The 21,779-nt window shown below is 47.6% G+C and overlaps 1 protein-coding gene across 1 annotated transcript in view; it reads left to right on the forward strand.

Annotated features, from left to right (window-relative positions):
• PDGFRL (platelet derived growth factor receptor like) overlaps positions 1-21,779 on the forward strand; it is a 59,431-nt gene that overhangs the window by 33,691 nt on the left and 3,961 nt on the right. The window contains exons 3-4 of the mRNA XM_053578270.1: positions 11,583-11,734; positions 17,160-17,453. Coding sequence (XP_053434245.1) covers positions 11,583-11,734; positions 17,160-17,453 — 446 coding nt within the window. The remainder of the gene's footprint in view (positions 1-11,582; positions 11,735-17,159; positions 17,454-21,779) is intronic.

A 21,779-nucleotide genomic window follows, 5' to 3' on the forward strand; every position in this document is an offset into this window, starting at 1 on the left:
AGTATGTTTCACCCAGCTGTCCGTTTCCCTGAATCTGCACTCTGTCCATGTGGCTGTTCCCAGCATCGTGGGGCTGGCACATTATCAAATGGAGGCTTAGGGTAAACACAGGCCTTGTCCAAGCCCTTGATACTGGCCGAGCAAGTGCCCACGAGTCTTTACCTCCCTTGAGTCTTGGCGCAGTTCATTGCATATAGTAGGAGTCTAGAAATTAACATTTGAAATGAATGTTGGATAAAGAAGATATTTAACTATCTCTTGACCTTACAGCTTGTGTTTCTGCTTTATGCCAATGGAGGCAACACAGATTGTCCAAGGTGGGTTTAGATAGTTGAGTGGCTCTGGGAAAGTTATTTAAACTGAACGTTAGATGGTTCCTCTGTGGCTCCCACGCTTCGTGTATAACCTGGGGAAAGTTAGCTAACCCTCCGGCCTGTTCGTTCACCTACACGTGGAAATAGGAATAGTGCCTATCTCACAGGGCTTCAGGAAGGTTAAAACAGGTCACAGGACTACAACAGTGCTTAGTACATAGTAAACATTACTTAAATTTCAGTTATTGGTGGTAGTTTCATTATCTGATGGGATTGACAAAAAGTAACATGTACTTTGGGTACTATTAGTTATGTTGGCTATGTTTAATAAGGGGTACTTTTCCTGTTCCTGTTTCCTGCAATTAGTTACTAGATGGTTTAGTGTCAACTTAATACAAAAGCAGCGTGTTATTTCTGTTATGGGATTTTTATTTTATTTTTTTTGAGACTGAGTCGCACTTTGTTGCCCTTAGGAGAGTGCCGTGGCGTCACAGCTTAAGCGATTCTCTTGTCTCAGCCTCCCAAGTAGCTGGGACTATGGGCACCCGCCACAATACCTGGCTATTTTTTTGCTGTGGTTGTCATTGTTGTTCAGCTGGCCCAGGCTAGGTTTGAACCTGCTATCCTTGGTGTGGGTGGTCTGCCCCGTACTCACTGAGCTATGTGCACTGCCTTCCAAGTTTTTATTTGTGTGTGCACGTGTGACCCTATTTAGCAGGTTTTACAGGCTAGCTAGAGGCATCATCTCTCCATTAAAATTGTTTGAGTACATCTCATTTTGGTAGGATGAAAATCTAGGCCCTTTTTTTTCTTTCTTTTTTTTTTAGAGACAGTCTCACTTTGTCACCCATGGTAGAGTGCTGTGGCATCACAGCTCACAGCAACCTCGAGCTCTTGGGCTTAGGTGATTCTCTTGCCTCAGCCTCTCCCAAGTAGCAGGGACTACAGGCGCCCACCACAATGCCTGGCTATTTTTTTGTTGCAGTTTGGCCAGGGCCGGGTTTGAACCCGCCACCCTCAGTATATGGGGCCAGTGCCCTACCCACTGAGCCACAGGGGCCTCTCTAGGCCCTTTTCATTTATAAACCTTCATAACCTGAGTCTGTACAACACTAGATGCTTTGCTGATTACAGCAGCACTTAGTACATAGGCACTTAAGCACCTTCTCCAAGTCCCAGTGTCCCCATCAGTAAGAGGGGAGAGACAGTGCCTCTATCCCAATGTGACTGTGAGAACTAAGAGGGATCATAATAATGATATTATCTAAAATGTACTGGCTCGGCGCCTATAGCTCAAGTGGCTAGGGTGCCAGCCACATAACACTGAAGCTGGCGGGTTCGAATCCAGCCCAGGCCTGCCAAACAACAGTGACAAACTATAACCAAAAAATAGCTGGGCTTTGTGACAGGTGCCTGTAGTCCCAGCTACTTGGGAGGCTGAGGCAAGAGAATCGCTGAAGTCCAAGAGTTTGAGGTTGATGTGAGCTGTGATGTCGTATCACTCTACCCAGGGCGACAGCTTAAGACTGTCTCAAAAAAAAAAAAAAAAAGTATTAAAGCACTTAGTCTGTGCTGGAGGCTGTTCCAAGTCTTGAATTTGTATGGCGGGTGTACCACCATGCCCAGCCCTCCATGAACGTCTACTATAATTACTATGAGTCTGGAATGTAGGTCCTAGCTGGCTGTGGAAGGTATGAGCCGTAGTTGTGGAGTCTGAAGGTCATGGTAGAGTTGGATTTGAATCTAACGGGGACAGAGGGGTCCAGTGTTTCCCAGTCATGCATCTTTTTGTTACATACAAACCCGCTGCCTTTTTGCTCCTCTAAGGAAGTTGCCTTCCCTTGGGATGCATAGCCCCTTCTTGTATATATTCAAATCCTTACCTCTATCAAGACCTTCTTGGCCTAGAATTTCTTGGAATTCTCATGGCACTTTATATAGGAGGACTTGAAAGCAGAGAATGCTCTAAACATCATTGTTATCTCTCCTCTTCTTTCTGGCACCCCCTACTTAATTTGTACTCATTAGATATTTATGGGACCAGTGAATAATGATCCTGTAACCAGGGCTCACTGCTTGCCCTTGGCTTGGAGAGTCTGGCTGGGGGAGTTCAGGGACACAGGACCCCACCACTGTTACCTGGTCACCACCCCAGGTGAGATGCACAATTGTCTCTAACTTTAGAGTTCTCAGCTCCCTCCTGGGTGCCAACCCATGACATAGGTGGCCTCCAGGACAGAATAGGTTGGGCTACATGCAGGAAGCCTTGGACCTCCACTAATGGGAGCAAGACTCTGTAAAGGCCGTGCAGGCACTAGAAGACGCTCATAAATTTTGAACAAATCTCTTTGAAACCCGGACTTCCCTATCACTGAGCTCTCTGGGGGTCAGAGCTGGAAGTGTTAGTTCAAAAGGAAAAGACTTGAAGTGAGTTGATGTGAGTGGTTCAGAGCTGCCCCAGTTAATGCAAAAGCTTATCCTCTGATGGTACTTTTTTCCTGGCACTTGGTCGAGATACCCTTTTTTAGTTCTACTCAAACGTCACACCCTCTACCTCTTCCATGCCTGGGGATGTTCAGTGGTTACAAGAAAAGGAAAGGTCTTTGAAGAAGCATCATCAATCTCAGAGACTGCAGCTCTGAAGGGCTCAGTGAATCCTGGTCTGTTTCAGGGCACAGACTGGGGCCCAGAAGCCTTAGGTCATTTCCGACCCCGTGGGGAGCCTGCTGCCCGGACTATTCGAGACCATTAGTAGAACTGGACATTTTAACTCCAGGCATTTGAACTGTAATCCTACTAAGTAATTTGTTTCCTGTTTTATATTGTTTGCATAGAAGAGGGGGTGGAAAAATGCAGAAATGTTTTCCAGGGCATTTCCTTCCTTCCACCCCCAGACCTACTAAAGATACAGTGTGGGGATCTCAGGGTGTTGGTAGAGTTACTCCCAAAGGTTAGATTTTCATGTGCCCAGTTATTTCCCTGGTAGGAATGTCATCATATACTTTCCATTGCCAGGAGGCCAGCAGATGCTGGGCCCAGAGAAGGTGTCGAATGAATGTATTTGCTTACATGCTGATTCTGTACCCTTGTTCTGAGCTCTATGGGAATGTGGCCTGCAGATACAATATCCCCGGGTGAAGGGGGAACGGAAGGAGGGGGTGTTCTACATCCATTTTTTTCTCTCCTTTTCCATTTTTTATCCACGGAAATCTAGCTCCATCCCGATGCTAGTACATTGTTGAGGGGTGGGAGAATGGGGGAGCAGAGGAAAAGAGGAACGGGGATGCGGGGTCACTGTGTGTGACCCACCTCTTGTGGGTGGGACATAATTATAAGAGGGACTTTAACAAATGCAAGCAATGTAACCTGGTTCTTTGTACCCTCAATGATTCCCCCCAAATTAAAAAAATCAAAAACTGGGGCGGCACCTGTGGCTCAGTGAGTAGGGCGCCGGCCCCATATGCCAAGGGTGGCGGGTTCAAACCCAGCCCCGGCCAAACTGCAACAAAAAATAGCCGGGCGTTGTGGCGGGCGCCTGTAGTCCCAGCTACTCGGGAGGCTGAGGCAAGAGAATCGCGTAAGCCCAAGAGTTAGAGGTTGCTGTGAGCCGTGTGACGCCACGGCACTCTACCCGAGGGTGGTACAGTGAGACTCTGTCTCTACAAAAAAAAAAAAATATCAAAAACTGACATTGACCTTCTGATGGTTACCCAAGACTTTTCTTTTCTTTTTTTTTTTTTTAGAGACAGAGTCTCACTTTGTCACCCTTGGTAGAGTGCTGTGGCATCACAGCTCACAGCAACCTCCCACTCCTGGGCTTAGGCAATTCCCTTGCCTCAGCCTCCGGAGTAGCTGGGACTACAGGTGGCTGCCACAACACCCAGCTATTTTTTGTTGCACTTTGGCCCGGGCCGGGTTTGAACCTGCCACCCTTGGAATATGGGGCTGGTGCCCTACCCGCTGAGCCACAGGTGCTGCCCATTGGTTGCCCAAGACTTTCATTCTGCCAAGTGAAAGATGTGTGTGTTGTCATGAATGTCTTGGACATGTGAGACTGTCGAGTGTCCATTCTGGAACTTTTTTTTTTTTTTTTTTTTTTTTTTGAGACAGAGTCCGCACTATGACTCCCTGGGTAGAGTGCTGTGGCATCACAGCTCACAGCAACCTCCAACTCTTGGGCTTAAATGATTCTCTTGCCTCAGTCTCCCAAGTAGCTGGGACTACAGGCACCTGCCACAATGCCTGGCTATTTTTTGGTTGTAGTTGTCATTGTAGGCTCAGCGCCTGTAGCTCAGTGGCTAGGCGTCAGCCACATATATCAGAGCTGGTGGGTTTGAATCCAGCCTGGGCCTGCCAAACAACAGGGGCAACTACAACAAAAAAAAATAGCCCGGCATTGTGGAGGGCGCCTGTAATCTCAGCTACTTGAGAGGCCGAGGCAAGAGAATAGCTTAAGCCCAAGAGTTGGAGGTTGCTGTGAGCTATGATGCCACAGCACTCTACCCAGGGTGACATAGTGAGACTCTGTCTCAAAAAAAAAAAAAAAAAAAAAAGTTGTCATTGTTGTTTGGCAGGCTGGGGCTGGATTTGAACTCACCACCTCTGTGAGTATGTGGCTGGCACCCTAACCACTTGAGCTACAGGCACCGAGCCATACTGGAGTCTTTCTCCCGTGACCGCCTTCCTCTCTGTGACTTGAGATTTTGTTTTCCACCTTCTCTTTTTCTTCTGTTCTTTTCCTCATCGAGTTCATCCATTCCTTTGGGCTTCTCACCCTCACCCCCCCATAGCCAATTCCCCAGATACAAATCTAGTGCTGTTTTACCTCCTTTGTGCCAGAGCTGTCTTCCAGCTGTCCACAGGACACTCATATTCATACTTAGCTGACCCACATTCCATCACAAATTCAAAGTCTCCAGCAGTGAAGCTACTGTATTTGCCTACTCAAATCTCCTCGCTTTTCCCAGTGATTCCATTTCCATCAATTCCCCATTCATCTTTCAGACACACGGAAGGACCTTGGTGGTCACCACTGCTGCAGAGCACGCTTCCACCCCTCACACCCCGTCTGGCCTCATCCTTCTCTACCCTTGAATTTGCTTGGGTTCCACAGCCAACACCCAGCCCAGGCCTCGGGACTTAGCTCCCAGCAATGACAGCCTCCCTCCCAGGCTCTGCCTCTCTTCCGCCTTTCCCATTCTGGTTCTCCGGGCCGAGGCCCCAGCGGTGGTGTTCTCTACCATTCCCACATCCCAAAGTGGAGATGGTCCCCAGCGCTTGGCGAGTGAGATGAGATGTGCACCCCTCTTGCTATTCTTTTTTTTTTTTTTTTTGAGACAGGGTCTCACTCTGTTGCTGTAGGTAGAGTGCCATGGCATCATCATAGCTCACACAACCTCAAACTCTTGGGCTCAAGAGATCCTCCTATCTCAGCCTCCCAAATAGCTAGGACTGCAGGCACCTGCCACCATGCCAAGCTAGTTTTTCTATTTTTGGTAGAGGCGGGGTCTTGCTCTTGCTTAGACTGGTCTTGAACTCCTAAGCTCAAGCGATTCGCTCATCTCGGCCTCCCAGAATACCAGGATTACAGGTGTGAGGCACCACACCTGGCCCTCTTGCTATTCTCATGTACCACGACATCCAGCCCCCTCTGGTATCTCATTCTGTAATGAACAGATGAAATTTCCTAATCCTGGTGGAGTGCCCTCTGTGCATTCCAGGTCCCTGGCAGCCCTCATGTGGCCTGTAGTTTCCGGAGCAGACGTGCTGGCTGCCTGTCTGTCCCCTTGCCATCCATCCTGAGCGCCTCTAACCTTTACAAGTTCAGCTTGTTTCAGGTCCTCTCACAGCTGCCCTTCACCTCATCAGCCTATACTTCTGTGTTGTGAGAACCCCTTTAGTTATTCTGCTTTTTTTATTGTTGGGGATTCATTGAGAGTACAAGAAACTGGGTTACATTGATCGCATTTGTTAGGTAAAGTCCCTCTTATCGTGTCTTGCCCCCACGAGGTGTGTCACACACTGAGGCCCCGCCCCGTCCCTTCTTCCCTCTCTGTCTTCCTTCCCCCCCTTTCCCCACCCCCCTCCCTCCTCTCTCTCTGCTCTTCTCTTCCCCCGCCCCCACCATGTACTAGGTCATTAATTGTCCTCATATCAAAATTGAATACATAGGATTCATCCTTCACCATTCTTGTGATGCTTTACTAAGAATAATGTGTTCCACTTCCATCCAGGTTAATACGAAGGATGTAAAGTCTCCATCTTTTTTAATGGCTGAATAGTATTCCATGGTGTACATATACCACAGCTTGTTAATCCATTCCTGGGTTGATGGGCATTTAGGTTGTTTCCACATTTTGGCGATTGTAAATTGAGTTGTGATAAACAGTCTAGTATAAGTGTCCTTTTTCCTTCTGGGTAGATGCCCAGTAATGGGATTGCAGGATCAAATGGGAGGTCTAGCTTGAGTGCTTTGAGGTTTCTCCTTCCTTCCTTCCAAAAAGGTTGTATTAGTTTGCAGTCCCACCAGCAGTGTAAAAGTGTTCCTTTCTCTCCACATCCACGCCAGCGTCTGCAGTTTTGAGAGTTTGCGATGTGGGCCATTCTTGCTGGGGTTAGATGGTATCTGAGGGTGGTTTTAATTTGCATTTCTCTAATAATTAGGGACGATAAGCATTTTTTCATATGTTGTCAAGCCTTTGTCTTCTTTAGAGTTATTCTGATTTTTTAAATGTATATTAGTTTTAACTTCTTAGTTTGTAATATCTTTTGTTGTTTGATTCCATTTTTATTGAAGTTCTAGAACACACAAAATTTCATTAATGATAAATATCAGAACCGTGGTTGTGTTGCTTGGGAGTGGGGCGAATCAACTTGTAGAAAGGGATACAAGGAAACATTCTGGAACAATAGAAATGTTCTGTGTTTTGTTTTGGCTACGTACAAGTATCAAAATTCATCAAATTAAATACCTAAGCTCTATTCAGTTAACTGTATGTTAATTATAACTCTTTTTAGAAAAATTAAATCCTTCATTTTTTCAAAGAAAATAAAACTTATTAATGTTTTACCTACTTGATTCCAGTCAGCTCCGTGTTCCAATTACTGTACCCACTGTTTTTCTAGCTATGCCTTCTCACAAGGTTAATTACAGTTTGCGCTTATCTAACTGGAGGGTAACACCTCTTCTTTTTTCTAACTAAAGGATTTAGTAGGAACTACCCTAATTCATTCACGCATTGTAACGAATTCTACAACAACCATGTCCTTGATTTGATCTTTGCCCTGAGGACTCATTGTAACCAGCCTTTGTTACTTAAAGTATTTTTCTTTTCTCTCTTTTTTTTTTTTTTTTGAGACAGAGCCTCAAGCTGTCACCCTGAATAGGATGCCCTGGCCTCACAGCTCACAGCAACCTCCAACTCCGGGGCTCAAACGATTCTCCTGCCTCGGCCTCCCAAGTAGCTGGGACTACAGGCACCCACCACAACGCCTGGTTATTTTTTGGTTGCAGCCGTCATTGTTGTTTGGCAGGCTCAGGCTGGATTCGAACCCACCAGCTCAGGTGTATGTGCCTGGCGCCTTAGCCGCCTGAGCCTACTCAAAGTATTTCTTGATTTTTAACTTTTGTTGGATGAAAAAGACAAACAGTACTAATTTCAATGCCTTACGTCTCAGAATTTTTGCATGCTCTATTTTCTCCTTTATACCCCTTGCAAATAGGCCAAGTTTGTTCCTAAACTCAGCTCTTTCCTATAGTCAAATGCAGCTGATAACAACCGGCACCCTTGTAATATTCTGTTTTATAATTTGGTTACCTAAAGTAATAATTTTAAAAATATATTAATAAGCCTTGGTGCCCATAGCTAAGTGGTTCAGGTGCCAGGCACGTACACTGAGGCTGGTGGGTTCGAACCCAGCCTGGGCCTGGTAACGAGGACAACTGGAAGGAAAAAAATAGCCGGGTGTTGTGGAGGGTACCTGTAGTCCCAGCTATTTGGGAGGCTGAGGCAAGAGACTCTCTTAAGCCCAAGAGTTTGAGGTTGCTGTGAGCTGTGACATCACAGCACTCTACTGAGGGTGACATAGTGAGACTCTCTCAAAAATATACATATATATGTGAATAATATGACAATTGCAGCAGTATGTTTTGCAATGCCAGTGACTTGGGAGCCTGAGATGGGAGGATTACTTGAGCCCAGGAGATCAAGTGAAATATGATCAGGTGGCTGCACCAGCCTGGAAGTCAGAGGGAGATTTTTTGGAGCTTTACCAGAGCATCCTTGATTTTCTGTTCTTTGGCAGATTCCTTATATTCTGAAGACTTTGGCTTTTTTCTTTGGCCTAGTTCTACAGTTGGTCTTTCTTCCTCCGCCATTGTCTCCACGGAGGCAGGGGTGCCCCTCCCGCTACCAAGTGGCCTAGAGTTTCCCTTCCTCTACCTTGCTGAACCCCTCAGCCACCTGGCCTGCTCCCGCCACCTCCAGATTGTAATATCTTTAAAGTCCACTGTCTTGCCGGGCGCAGTGGCTCACGCCTGTAATCCTAGCACTTTGGGAGGCTGAAGTGGGTAGATTGCCTGAGCTCACGGGTTTGAGACCAGCCTGAGCAAGAGCAAAACCCCATCTCTAAAAATAGCAGAGCATTGTGGTGGGCACTTGTAGTCCCAGCTGCTTGGGAGGCTGAGGCAAGAGAATCGCTTGAGCCCAGGAATTTGAGGTTGCTATCAGCTATGATGCCATAGCACTCTACAGGGGGCGACAAAGACATTCTGTCTCAAATAAATAAAGTCCAATGTCTTTTTTAAATTTTTTATTAAATCATAACTATGTACATTGATGCATTTATGGGGTTCAGGGTACTGCTTCGATATACAATGTGAAATGCTTACATTGCACTAAGTAACTCATCCATCACAATGATACTCATTTCTTAATAGTTTTGAAAGGTGCCATTGCAAGGTGTATGATGCAATACCCTCCCCCCATATCTCCCTCCCACTAAATCCCCTCTCCCCTCCCTTCTCTCTCCTCTTCCCTTCTGCTTTCAGCCCACTGTCTTTATTTGCTGTACTAACTATCCCCAATGCTAATTGTATATTTCTCATTGCTGTAGTAATCATGATAGCTACTACTAATCTCTAATTATATGTAATTAAGATATAATGAACTGGCGTTGCAGGAGGTGCTCTGTGTTTCCTTATCTAATGAGCGTGAAGTCGGAACATACTTGACTTAAGGAAGACTTGCTCAGCTATCCCCAGCTCCAGCTCTCAGGGAAGCCACTTCTGTCAGAGACTCAGTGTCCTCGTCTGCAAAATAGGAACCTGGCAGCTTGCCTTTCTGGGTTCTCTTCATTTCCAGCACCGTGGTTCATTCCTCTCACTCATGGTTAGGGAATCCTTTCTGTGTACTCTGCCCAGATTTGTTGCTTAGAGCATTTAAAACAAACACAGCTTGATGCCTTCCCTCTGAGTTTTTACCAGACAGTGTAATAACAGGAAGCAAGGGACAGATAACAAGAGAGCCGATTACATCATTGGGAAAAAGTGGGGAGATTCCTGAGAGTTGATCCTTATCAGAAACTTCCTGAAGGAGGAGAGATTTCCGTTGAAAGGAGGCAGTTGATGGTGTGGGAGTGGAAGTGTGGTCTGGCAGGACCGGGGTGGGGGCAAAACAGTTCACCAGGGAGCACAACAGGGCTGTGTTTAAGACCAACCAACCGTTTTGCTGTATTCTAAAGTTACTGTAAACACTGTGTTATACTGCTGTAAGATAAAACCAGAGAATCTCAGAGGAGTGAAGTATTTGAGGTGGATCCCCAGAGTAGAACCACTTATTTTGGCATATACACCCCCATGCTGACTCAGAAGCCACAGGGCGCCTCCATGGCAAGGAAGATACATCTGGATTTCTGTCCCAATATCATATGATTAGTTACCATTACAATTGGCTAATGGTAGCATTTAATAATAAATATTTTTGCCTTTCTTCATTTCAAAAAGGAAATGGAGGGGTTTGCAGATATACTTTCCATGAAACAAGATAGAAAATAGGGGAGAGAGAAAAGAGAAAAGTACTAGCCTGGGCCAGAGCAAGACTCCATCTCTAAGAAAATAGCCGGGTGTTATGGTGGGTGCCCATATTTCCAGCTACTCGGGAGGCTGAGGCAGGAGTGAGAGAGGATACCCGGGAAGGGTGAGGTCCAGGAGAACAGGGCTTCTCAAGGAGACCCCAAGGACACACCTGCAGGGTCCTCTCCATGGTGACTCAGCTCTTAGGAATTTGTAAACTTAACTTCCTGGGACCTGGAAATTTCCACTTCTGTGAAATCCTATAGTTCTGTGGGGGCTGGAACAGCATCTCCTGTGTGAGTCAAACTGACCAGTGAGAAAGCTACCTATGGGATGGAACTTTTTGACTGTCGAGAAAAAGGGAAAGACCAAGCCAGTTGGGGAGCCTGGCCATTTCAAATTCTTCTATTCTGTAGCCTCTGCCAGCTGAAATAAAGCCCTTCCTCATATAAACATGGTGTTTGGGTATTCTTTTTCTCTCTCTCTTGTCTTCCAGCAACAAGAGGATTGCTTGAACCCAAGAGGTTAAGGTTGCTGTGAGCTATGACCCCTTGGCTCTCTACCCAGGGTGATAAAGTCACCCCCCCCCCAAAAAAAAATAGAAATAATAGAAGTCAGAGGAAATGTTGGAGCATCCGATAACTGTACATACTCTACTAGAGATGAGCATACTTAGAGGTCAAGGGTCTTAACAGCCAATGCATTTTTTCCTAAAGAAAAGTTTTTATTTTTAAGATGATAATGTAGCATTTCTAAGATTGCAGGCTCATATTCGGAGGCTTATCCTCACTGGTAAAAGGGATTTTGAACATGGAATAATGCTGCGAGCTTTCTTTTGTGTTGCCTGCTTTTAAAGGAACTCATTAGAAACAGGCTGAAAGCAAAACACCAGCCCCAGGCTTTCCTGCTGAGCTTGTGAGGCTGCGTTGCTAATGTACCCACGATCCTACTTAAGAAAACCCCAGCTCTGAGGTCAAAGAGAATGTCTCCTCCTGGGAAAACATAATTGTCATTTATTATTTCCTTTTAGGAAAGACTTTTCTCTCTACCTCCCCTACACACTTTGATTACTTTGTGCCACTGGAGAGAGTACACTGGGGTGTCTGCATCTGAGAACAGTGGACCCCTGCGTGATGGCTGGAGGGTCCCCGGCCCGGGGCTGACCTGCTTTGACTTTGTGTCTCTTTTCTGCACAGTGTCAAACAGCATGAACGCTACAGCCAATTGACGCTGGTCAATTCCACGGCCGCTGACACAGGCGAATTCAGCTGTTGGGGGCAGCTCTGTGACGGCTACATCTGCAGGAAGGATGAGGCCAAAATGGGCTCTACCTACATCTTTTTCACAGGTAAAAATGCTCGGTGCATCAGATAGACACTCAACTTCTGGCCTGCACCCAGATCTGAAGGTTCCCATTGCATGCTGAATAGCAAATAATGACATGGGGCCCCAACTGTTTACCAGGCCCTGGGCTAAATGCTTTACATCACTGACTTATTATTTCATGGAAGTCTTACAAGAAGCCTTCAGAACACATCCTATTAATACTATCATTTACATTTATTTTTTTCAGATGGGAAAGTGGAGGTTTAGAGATTAACTAAAGCCTTAAGGTTACACAGTAAGTAGTGGAATCAGGAGTTGAATACAGAACTGTCTAATCCCAGGGTCTGTACCTGTACTGGCCAATAGGGCAGCCACTGGACTCATGTGATTACTTACATTTAAATGAAAATTAGTTAAAATAAAATGTAAAACAGTTTCTCAGGGCACTTGACACATTTCAGTTGCTCATGGGGGACAGTGGCCAGAAGCTGTTGTCCTGCACAGCACAGAAAGAGAATGTTTTATCACAGAAGGTTCTGTCGGTCAGCACTGTTGGTCAGCCCTGCTGGTGACTTTTTACCACCATGTTCTCAGAACCTGCGATGGTCTCCTTCCTGGAAACTCCATAGTCAACAGGATTCGTCACTGAAGAGCTCCCCTCATTTGTTCTTGGAGTGCTATGAGCTGAGGTTTGGGGGGCAGGATTCCCAAGGTGGTGATCTTTGAGGCTCCGGTCTCTGTCTCTGAGCCTGGGTGAGGTATCTGAAAATGCATCAATCGCAGTGGAGAACTCTTGGGCCCTGCAGTGAGAGGTATGCGTTTGCATGGTGGAGCTTGCATTTTGAGAAACAGGCCTTGTTCAGAGTAGCTCTTCAGCCTCTTTCCTCTGCAAAGCTCTCTAAGCTGCAATTCAGGAAATGAAGTTCTCCAGCAAGGATCAGAGGTCAGGAACAGCTTGCTGGAATCTTGCAAATTCCACTCCCATTTTCTGTTGCTGAGATCAGAGTCCTGTCCTAGTGTTCAATCGGGATTTTATGAAATTCATCTGTGCCCTGAACCCATCTTCCTTTCAGCCTTAAAACGACTTAGGGCTATGACTCAAAATGATCTCACGCCCTGGCTGTTCATTAAGCAAAATCTCATATATTTTTCCCTTTCTGCCCAAATAGTTCCTGTCTGGCAAGGAGCTGTATTAACAGGGTATGCCACAATTCTGGAAGCACATGCGTCTCATTTACACGGTATTCCTAGGAAATAAGCAAAAACTGTTTTCTCTATTTTAGAATAATAATGCTGAGGCACAGACTCAGTGTTCCGTCACTTTTTAGTGGCAAGTCAAACGCTGTTTTTCTCACCCAGGATACGGTGTTCTATTGCCTTGAACCCTTTGTAGGACAAGGTGATAGCTAGACAGCCAGACAGACACTAGCTGGCTTACCTGGTGCTGTCTGGAGAATGCTAACAGTTCTTCATACACAACCCCTCTGGATTGTCATTTTCGAAAATGCTACACAGAATTGCCTGTATGCCCTTCGTATTATGTGACCCTTAGAGCCACAGGGGAAAAGGCAATGAATTAAGACTGTGGTGACAGACAAGGACTGATGCCACAGTGCAAATGGCAGAATGAAGACTCTTGCCAAAATTAGCCGTTGGGTCCTCCCAAAGTATTGATCGGGGTTCTTTTTTTTTTTGTGGGGGGGACAGAGTCTCATATGTCACCCTTGGTGGAGTACCGTGGCATCACAGCTCACAGCAACCTCAAACTCTTGGGCTCAAGTGATTCTCTTGACTGTTAATTTGTGCAAGTTTTGATTAATAACAGTCCCATCCCAAGGGGAGTTTCAGGGACTGACCCCACTGATGTTTTGTTTTTGCACGTTCTCTTGTGCTCCTTAAACAGATGTACCAAAAAAACCCACTTTGGTGGGGTCAATCCCTGACACCCCCTGCCCCCCACCAGGGGTTGCAACTGAGCAACTACAATATGTATTTCCTCTTTAAGCTTTATTCGAGAAGCTTTTGGAAGGTTTCCCCCCCTTTTTCTCTTTAATTGACATATAACTTTTTAAAAAAAATTTTATTGAGACAGTCTTACTTTGTCACCCTTGGTAGAATGTCATGGCATCACAGCTCACAGCAACCTCCAACTCTTGGGCTCAAGCAATTCTCTTGCCTCAGCCTCCCTAGTAGCTGAGACTACAGGTGTTTGCCATAGCACCCAGCTATTTTTTTTTTTTTTTTTTTTGAGACAGAACCTCAAGCTGTTGCCCTGGGTAGAGGGCCGTGGCATCACAGCTCACAGCAACCTCCATCTCCTGGGCTCAAGCGATTCTCCTGCCTCTGCCTCCCAAGTAGCTGGGACTACAGGCGCCCGCCACAATGCTGGGCTATTCTTTGGTTGCAGCCATTGTTTGGCGGGTCTGGGCTGGATTCAAACTCACCAGCTCAGATATATGTGGCTGGAGCCTTAGCCACTTGAGCCACAGGTGCTGAGCTGCACCCAGCTTTTTTTTTTTTTTTTTTTTTTTGTTTGTTTGTTTAGCAGGCCCCGGCGGGGTTCAAACCCACCAGCCCCAGAGCATGTGGTCAGCACCCTAACCACGGGGCTACAGGTACCCCCTACATATAACATTTTTAAATTAAAGAAAAACACTCAAATCTTAAGCATACAACTCAATAAATTATCCCCCAGTGAACAGACACATGTAACTACCACCTAGGTCAAGTGTGAGAACATTACCAGTGGCAGGGCTTTCCCAGTAAAAGGCTGGGGCTCTAATTTTCATATGTAGAAAAACCACATTAACAAGTACTTTATTAAATATCGTTTGCTATAATTTGAATTTACTTCATAGCCTCCTAACTTGTCTTTTTTTTTTTTTGAAATCTAAAATCCCATGTGCTTAGTGGACTTGAAGTAGTATGTTTGTTACCTACATAAGTGGGTGTAAGTACATTTGCAGGGGGCACATGTAACCTATAATTTCTAAAGTGCACTTCAACACATATTTTGCTTTGTAGATGGAAGCTACTGATTGCAAATACATTTTTTTATTTTATTTTTTTTATTGTTGGGGATTCATTGAGGGTATAATAAGCCAGGTTACACTGATTGCATTTGTTAGGTAAAGTCCCTCTTACAATCATGTCTTGCCCCCAGAAGGTGTAGCACACACCAAGGCCCCACCCCCCCCTTCCCTCTCTCTGCTTTTCCTTCCCCCCACATGACCTTAATTGTCCTCATATCAAAATTGAATACATAGGATTCATGCTTGTCCATTCTTGTGATGCTTTACTAAGAATAATGTCTTCCACTTCCATCCAGGTTAATATGAAGTGCAAATACATTTTTAAAGCAATGGGTGTGGTCACTTCAAAGCTTGTATTTATAGTACAAGGAGTCGGATGACATTTTTTGTGTTTTGAAATTCAGATGGTTTTTATTCTACTGGTTCACATTACTCTAGACACCCTTACTTATAAGAAAAATCGCCTTTAAGTGTCATGAGCATAAAATCCTGAAGTGTTACTGCTAAAAAGACATCTTTAATGTTATCTACTCCAGACTCTTCTCTTTACAAATGGGGGTATGGAAGCACAGGGGATTAAGTAACACATCCAAGGCCGTGTGGACTGAATCTGTATGAACACCTCAATGTCAGGCCCAATATTAACAAAGGTGCTCCTGGCTAAGCCTGAAAGTCAATTTATCATGAAGTAGCACAAATCTCCTGGCCTGGTATAAAGCCTTGCCAAAGATAGATACTGGGCATAGGGTTTCCTAATCTTCGAGCCGGGAGAGAGAGAAAGAATCTCCTTATTAGTGAACTTGGTAATCATAGCCCAAGAACTCTTGGCCCATGAAGACATTTGAGCAGTGTCCAGGAATTCTGACCCTCAACCTAAAACACCATTTAACTGACCCAAAAAAAGGCTAGTGGAGGAGAAAGCCAAAAATAATTATTTTTTCCAGAAACATTGCAGGGTAAATCATAGGAAATAATTTAACAAGTGTTTGGGTGTGCTTAGTGCCAGAGATTTCTCTTAGCACTTTCTATTACTATTTCTCTTACTGGAATAGTCCCTCCCAGAATGATCCAGAAAAACCAAGGATTTAATGTGCCAAGCCCAAGAAACAAACAAAACCCCCAAAGCCTAGCCCAGAGTCCTTTGTCTTAAGGACAGTATGGATAAGCCAGTCCTCGCTTCTCCCATTTCTGTAAGATATCAATAAAGAAGCCACATTATGTAAAGCTCACAGAACCAGGCAGAGTGATCTCAAAGGGAACAGCCAGTAAAAGAGACTGGCTGACGGTCCCCAGCAGGTGGTGGCCAACACCCAGTCTGGAGACCTACGGGTTGCTCTTCTGCTCCATTCCCTTGCACTAAGCTTGGCAGGGCGGGTTCTCTGTGTAGGGACAGGCTGGGACCCTGCATGTGCTGGACCTCCGTCCCTACTGGCCAGTGCTGCAGGGGCTGCTTTCTTCACGTAAAGCAACAGCGGATAACCTGAAGGTTTTGAAACTGCCCTTCAGCCTCTTTCCCTGCTTCCTCAGGGGCTGCAGACCTACGGGCCCGATTAGGCCTTGAACTAAGGAGGTAGGAAGTGAAAAATCAGCTTTCCAAATAATAAAAAGCATTTCTTTTCTTTTTTTTTTTTTTTTGTAGTTTTTGCCCAAGGCCAGTTTTGAACCTGCCACCTCCGGTATATGGGGCCAGTGCTGCCTTACTTCTTGAGCTATAGGTGCTGCCCTTTTTTTTGAGACAGAGTCTCACTATATTGCCCTTGGTAGAGTGCCATTGTGTCACAGCTTATAGTAACCTTAAACTCTGGGCTTCAGCCATTCTCTTGCCTCAGCCTCCTGAGGGCTGGGTGTACAGGCACCTGCCACGAGGCCCAGCTATTTTTCTTTTTGTTGTAGTTGTCATTGTTGTTTAGCAGGCCCAGGTTGGGTTTGAACCCACCAGCCCCAGTGTATGTGGCCAGCGCCTTAACCACTGAGCTATGGGCGCTGAGCCATGAAAAGCATTTTTAAAAGTCAGCTCTTGGCTTGGTGCCCATAGCACAGTGGTTATAGCGCCAACCACATGCACCGAGGTTGTCGGGTTTGAACCCAACCTGGTACTGCTAAACGGCAATGACAATTGCAACAACACCAAAAAAAATAGCCGGGCCTTATGGTGAGTACCTGTAGTCCCAGCTACTCAGGAGGCTAAGGCAAGAGACTTGCTTGAGCCGAGAGTTTGAAGTTGCTGTGAGCTGTGATGACACAGCACTCTACTGAGGGCGACATAGTGAGGCTCTGTCTAAAAAAAAATAATAAAACAAATATCAGTCTTTTCTATTCCCAAGGACTCGGTATTCTGAGCAGGTTCCCGAACCCGAAGGCACTGTGCCTGGGTCACTTCCCAGTGTCAGCGAGCCCCTGTCTTCCCCTTTGCAGAGAAAGGAGAGCTGTTTGTGCCATCTCCCAGCTACTTCGATGTTGTCTTCTTGAACCCGGACAGACAGGCGGTGGTTCCCTGTCGGGTAACGGTGCTATCCGCCAAAGTCACCTTGCACAGGGAGTTCCCGGCCAAGGAGATCCCGGCCAATGGGACAGATGTGGCCTATGACGTAAAGCGCGGCTTCGTGTACCTCCAGCCACGGGCTGCACAGCAGGGCATCGTCTACTGCAGGGCCGAGGCTGGGGGCAGGGCGCAGGTCTCAGTCAAGTACCAGCTGCTCTACGTGGAAGGTGAGCCTGGCATGATCGTCGTCCCCTCCCTGGCCGCTGTTGGTGGCCCGTTCCCTCCCTACTCGGGTACACAGGACTCCATTCTTCAAGGCTGCCCTTCTGCACTACCATTTCTGGAATGTCTACCCGCTTGCCTGTGACTCTGGCCCAACACCCCCCTCTTCCCTTCCTGCCGGATCCATCCATTGTCCGCACGGTGCTGCCTGTGTGTGTGTGTTTGATCATCAGGTCCCCTCCATACCTACCCTCCTTTGGGGTGTCCTCCCAGCCTCTTTGTTTTAACCCAAATCTGCCGTCTCCCAAGTGTACGGCCCGCTGTCCACAGCGAGGCTGCGTCCTTCTGCCCATTACCACTTCTGACCCTTGGTGTCTCTCCTTCGGCTGGGAGCCTCAGTCTCATCTCCCTTTCTGTCGCTCCTGTCTGTTCTTGAACATTTCAGTGCATGGCCATCCGTCCCCCTCGATAGACCATCCATCCTCCGACCACCCCATTGGCTCTAGCGATCACAGTGTGACTACAACTGTAGCCCAGGTAGTCCCAGCTCTGGCCACAGGCTCGCACTGTTCTAGACTGCTCAGTTTGCTCCCTTCTCCTGTCCCCAGGCCCTCCACCTGCGGGGCTTAGATCCTGGGTCTCATCACATCAGCATTCCACTGACGCCTGCAGACCTCACTCCTCTGCATGTCCCTCCTGCCTATCCGGGAAAAAATTAGGCTACATGAACCCATTCCACTGTCTTGTCTCCCTGGGCCTATGTTGCCCAAAGACCAAGGTTCGTACTGACCAACGAGTCTCTAGGAAAATGTGGGTCTTGATCAATGAGAGTTTTTTTTTTTTATTTGTTTGTTTTAAGGCAGAGTCTCACAGTTGTTGCCCTCAGTAGAGTGCAGTGGCTTCACAACTCATAGCAACCTCAAACTCTTGGGCTTAAGCAATTCTCTTGCCTCAGCCTCCCAAGTAGCTGGGACTATAGGCACCTGCCACAACACCCGGCTATTTTTTTGTTGTGCAGTTATCATTGTTGTTTGAGCTGGCCTGGGCTGGGTTAGAACCCGCCAACCTGGGCGTATGTGGCTGGCGCCCTACCCACTCAGCTATGGGCGCCACCCCCAAGGAGAGTTTTTAATCATTTGCGGCAAGCAAGTGCTAAGAAAAACCTCCAAAGCAGTGTCTCCCTGAGGGAAAGTGGCTTGAGGTTTTACAGGGTAGTTAAGAAAGAAAAAGACATGTTTTCACATGCAGGGACGGAGTTTTCTGGGGTTAGCTATCCCACACTTGTTACGGGACAACAAAGCTACCTGTCCTCCTGGGTGGAGACTTTAGCATGGTCAGGAGCAAAGTTCGCCTGCCTTCACCTATGGGCTGCCAGGGTCTGTGGGGCTGGTTTCAGCCAGGGGAGCAGCCGCAGGCCTCAGGAACAGAGGCTACAGAACGGGTTGATTGCTCAAGTTGGTTGAATTCCTGTGTGCTCTGGAGACTCCTTTCTTGCTTGGACCCAGAGAGCTGAGGTCTGCTGGGACAATCTGGCAGGTGCTAGAGGGGATTGCTATAATTGCCTGGTCTCTGGTCGGCACCCCTAGCATCCCTCGCCTTTTGTCCCATATTTTCTCTGCTTCCCCTGAATAATTTCCCAGTCTCTGGTCTGCCCCTGTCCTGTGTCCCCTGCCTTTTGTCCCAAATCTTCTCTGCTTTTTCCGAGGTGTCCTGTCAGCTTCCAGTCCTCCGATCCTGCCTGCCTCAACAGGAGGCTTCCAGCCGGCCTCATGCCCCTCCTCTTGACCGAGGTCAAACATGATCACATCTGTCCATATAAAATGGAAATATATTTTAAAAGTGTGACCCTTCTAGTGAGGACTTTCAGTTGCTTTCATAGCCAGCTGCTTCTGTTCCTAGTAGCTTCCATGTTCTGCTCTGATAGGCTAGTTGGGTAAGACAGCCCCATTCTGGTTTCTAGACTGTTCATTTAAAATATATCCAAAGGCTGTCCCCTCTCTCCCCACCATGCCCAGGTTCTGCAGCTGAGTCCAGAAGCTCAGAGCAGGAGAAAATAGTCCGCTCCCTCCTGTGCTCAGGGGCTTTAGTGCTGGGAGAGAGAGGCCTGAGCCCAAGCGCTGGTAACCCTGGTAGTAAAGGCTAACCCGGCTTCTCGTCTGTGAACCTGATGGGGCAGACAGTGGCTTCAGCACCTTACCCTGAGAGGTTCACTCCTAAGCAGCCACCTCAGTGTCATTGGCCTGAGGCAGACGTAACCTCATTCTGCTCCATGTGCACTTCCCCCCCCCTCTTTTTGAGACAGGGTCTCACTCGGTCACCCAGGCTGGAATGCAGTGTTGCAATCATAGCCTTGAACTCTTGGGCTCAAGCAATCCTCCCACCTCAGCCTCCCAAGTACAGGGGACTATAGCCACATGCCACCACACCTAATTGAAAAAAATTTTTGTAGAGATGGGGTCTATGTTATCCAGACTGGTCTTGAACTTCTGTGTTCTCACGCCCCTCCCCTCAGCCTCCCAAAATGCTAGGATTACAGGTGTGATCCACCATGCCCAGGCTATGTGTTTCTTTGCTCCAAGCCACAGTGTAGTCTGAGCTACAGAACACAAACGCTGGAGCCTTGAAGTCTCTGTGTCCCACCAATCCCCTGTCTCTGGAGTATGTGGTAACCAGAAACTTACCTGGATCCACTTGCCTCCTAGCAGCCCCCTCCTGGGCTGATGGTGCAGAGCCATCAACCACAGAGCTCAGGTCATCCCCCTTCCCTGACCAGAGGTTCTCGTGGTCTAATCGCTCTTGACTTTCTGGAGTGCTGCCCGCCCACCCCCACCCCTCCACTTGTCAGACCCTGTGAGGGAGGAGAGGAAGTGCTTGCATTTCACACACTGACATCCCTCAAAGGTGATTTCTGTCTCTCTGCAGACTCTCAGCCTGACCATGGCGGGTGGTCTTTGGGAAAGTCTGTCGTCCTGCAGTGGCGTTTGCCAGGCAGCCCTGTGGAAGGATGAGTGGCCCCAGGAGCTGGTGGCTCCCTGGAGTTGAAACTCAGGCTCCTTGGTGCCTGGTGTCAGCTGCTGGCGGTGGCCCCAGTGCTCTGTCACTAACTAACTCCTGCGGCCCTGCTTTGACCCTTCAGTCTCCCTGAGGCCAGTGCCCTTTCCCAGCCTAGCCACGTCCCTGCCTGAGCTCAAGGTCCCCTGCCCCACTTTCTTTCCTCCCCGTACCCCCACACTCCTTAGCTCACTACTATCTGGCTCTCTCCCTTGCCTGGCACCAAAACAGCTGTGGCCAAGGTTCCCAGGGACTCGCACGCCATTAAATCCAGCAGATAATTCCTGTCCTTTTCCTCTCCGAGCAGGAACAGCCTCCTCCCTGGTTCCGTTTCCCTGCCCTCCAGCTTCGTATTCTGCTTTGTCACCTTGTTGCCTCGACAGCTGTTCAGCGTTGGAGCTCCATGGGGTCCGCCCTCTCTCTCTCCTGTTCTCTTCCTGGGCAGCCTCTGCCTTCTCCATGGCTCCACGTCTGATGTGCACACTCTGAACTCCTAAATGAACGTGGGGCTCAGACCCGGGAGTGGCAGGTTCACATCACCAACTGTTCACCTAGTGCCTGTGCGTGGAGGCCTCAGGGCCCTTCAGCTCCCTTGTGCCACCCCTGAACCCAGGGTCATCCCTGCCCTGGTTCTTCTGCCTTCTGTCCCGGGATGGCCCCTCAGTCACCCAGGGGATAGGCCGGTGGCTGCAACTCAAGCCCAACCTTCCTTCTCAGGGTCCTTTCTACTTTTCCCATTAAATCAATTTCGAATCTGGTTCCTCTCCTCCTCACTGCAAAAAAGGGTTTGTACGGTCATCTCTTCCCAGGACTAAGGTGCACAACATTTCCCACTGACGTCTCTTAGGTTCATTCTGTCTCCAATCCATTTCCCACACTCTAGATGACTAATTCCTATGGCATCAGTAGGTTCCCACGTCTTCTAGTAGCAGGGCCAAAACTCAGGTCTAGTCTGAGCCGCTTTTGCCTTCCTTCCCAGCCTGGCGGCCGCTCCTCCCTGTGCCCCTCTGCCCAGCCTGGCGGCCGCTTCTCCCCATCCCCCTCTGCCCAGCCTGGGCCACTTGTCCCTGCCCTCAGCCCAGCCGGTCTGCACTGAGCCATCCCTCACCTAGGGCTGCACACCCATGGTTCCCATCCATGTCTCTGAAGCTCTTCCCTGAGATTTTCATTCAAATGTTACTGTTCTCAGACTATTCCGAACTGCTGGTACACTCTGGGCTTCTGTATCATAGCTCTAACACAAGTGTTAAAAGACATGATTACTTGCTCGGTGTTTACCC

This window comes from Nycticebus coucang, chromosome 24 (genome assembly GCF_027406575.1).
Source record: "Nycticebus coucang isolate mNycCou1 chromosome 24, mNycCou1.pri, whole genome shotgun sequence".
NCBI lineage: Eukaryota > Metazoa > Chordata > Mammalia > Primates > Lorisidae > Nycticebus > Nycticebus coucang.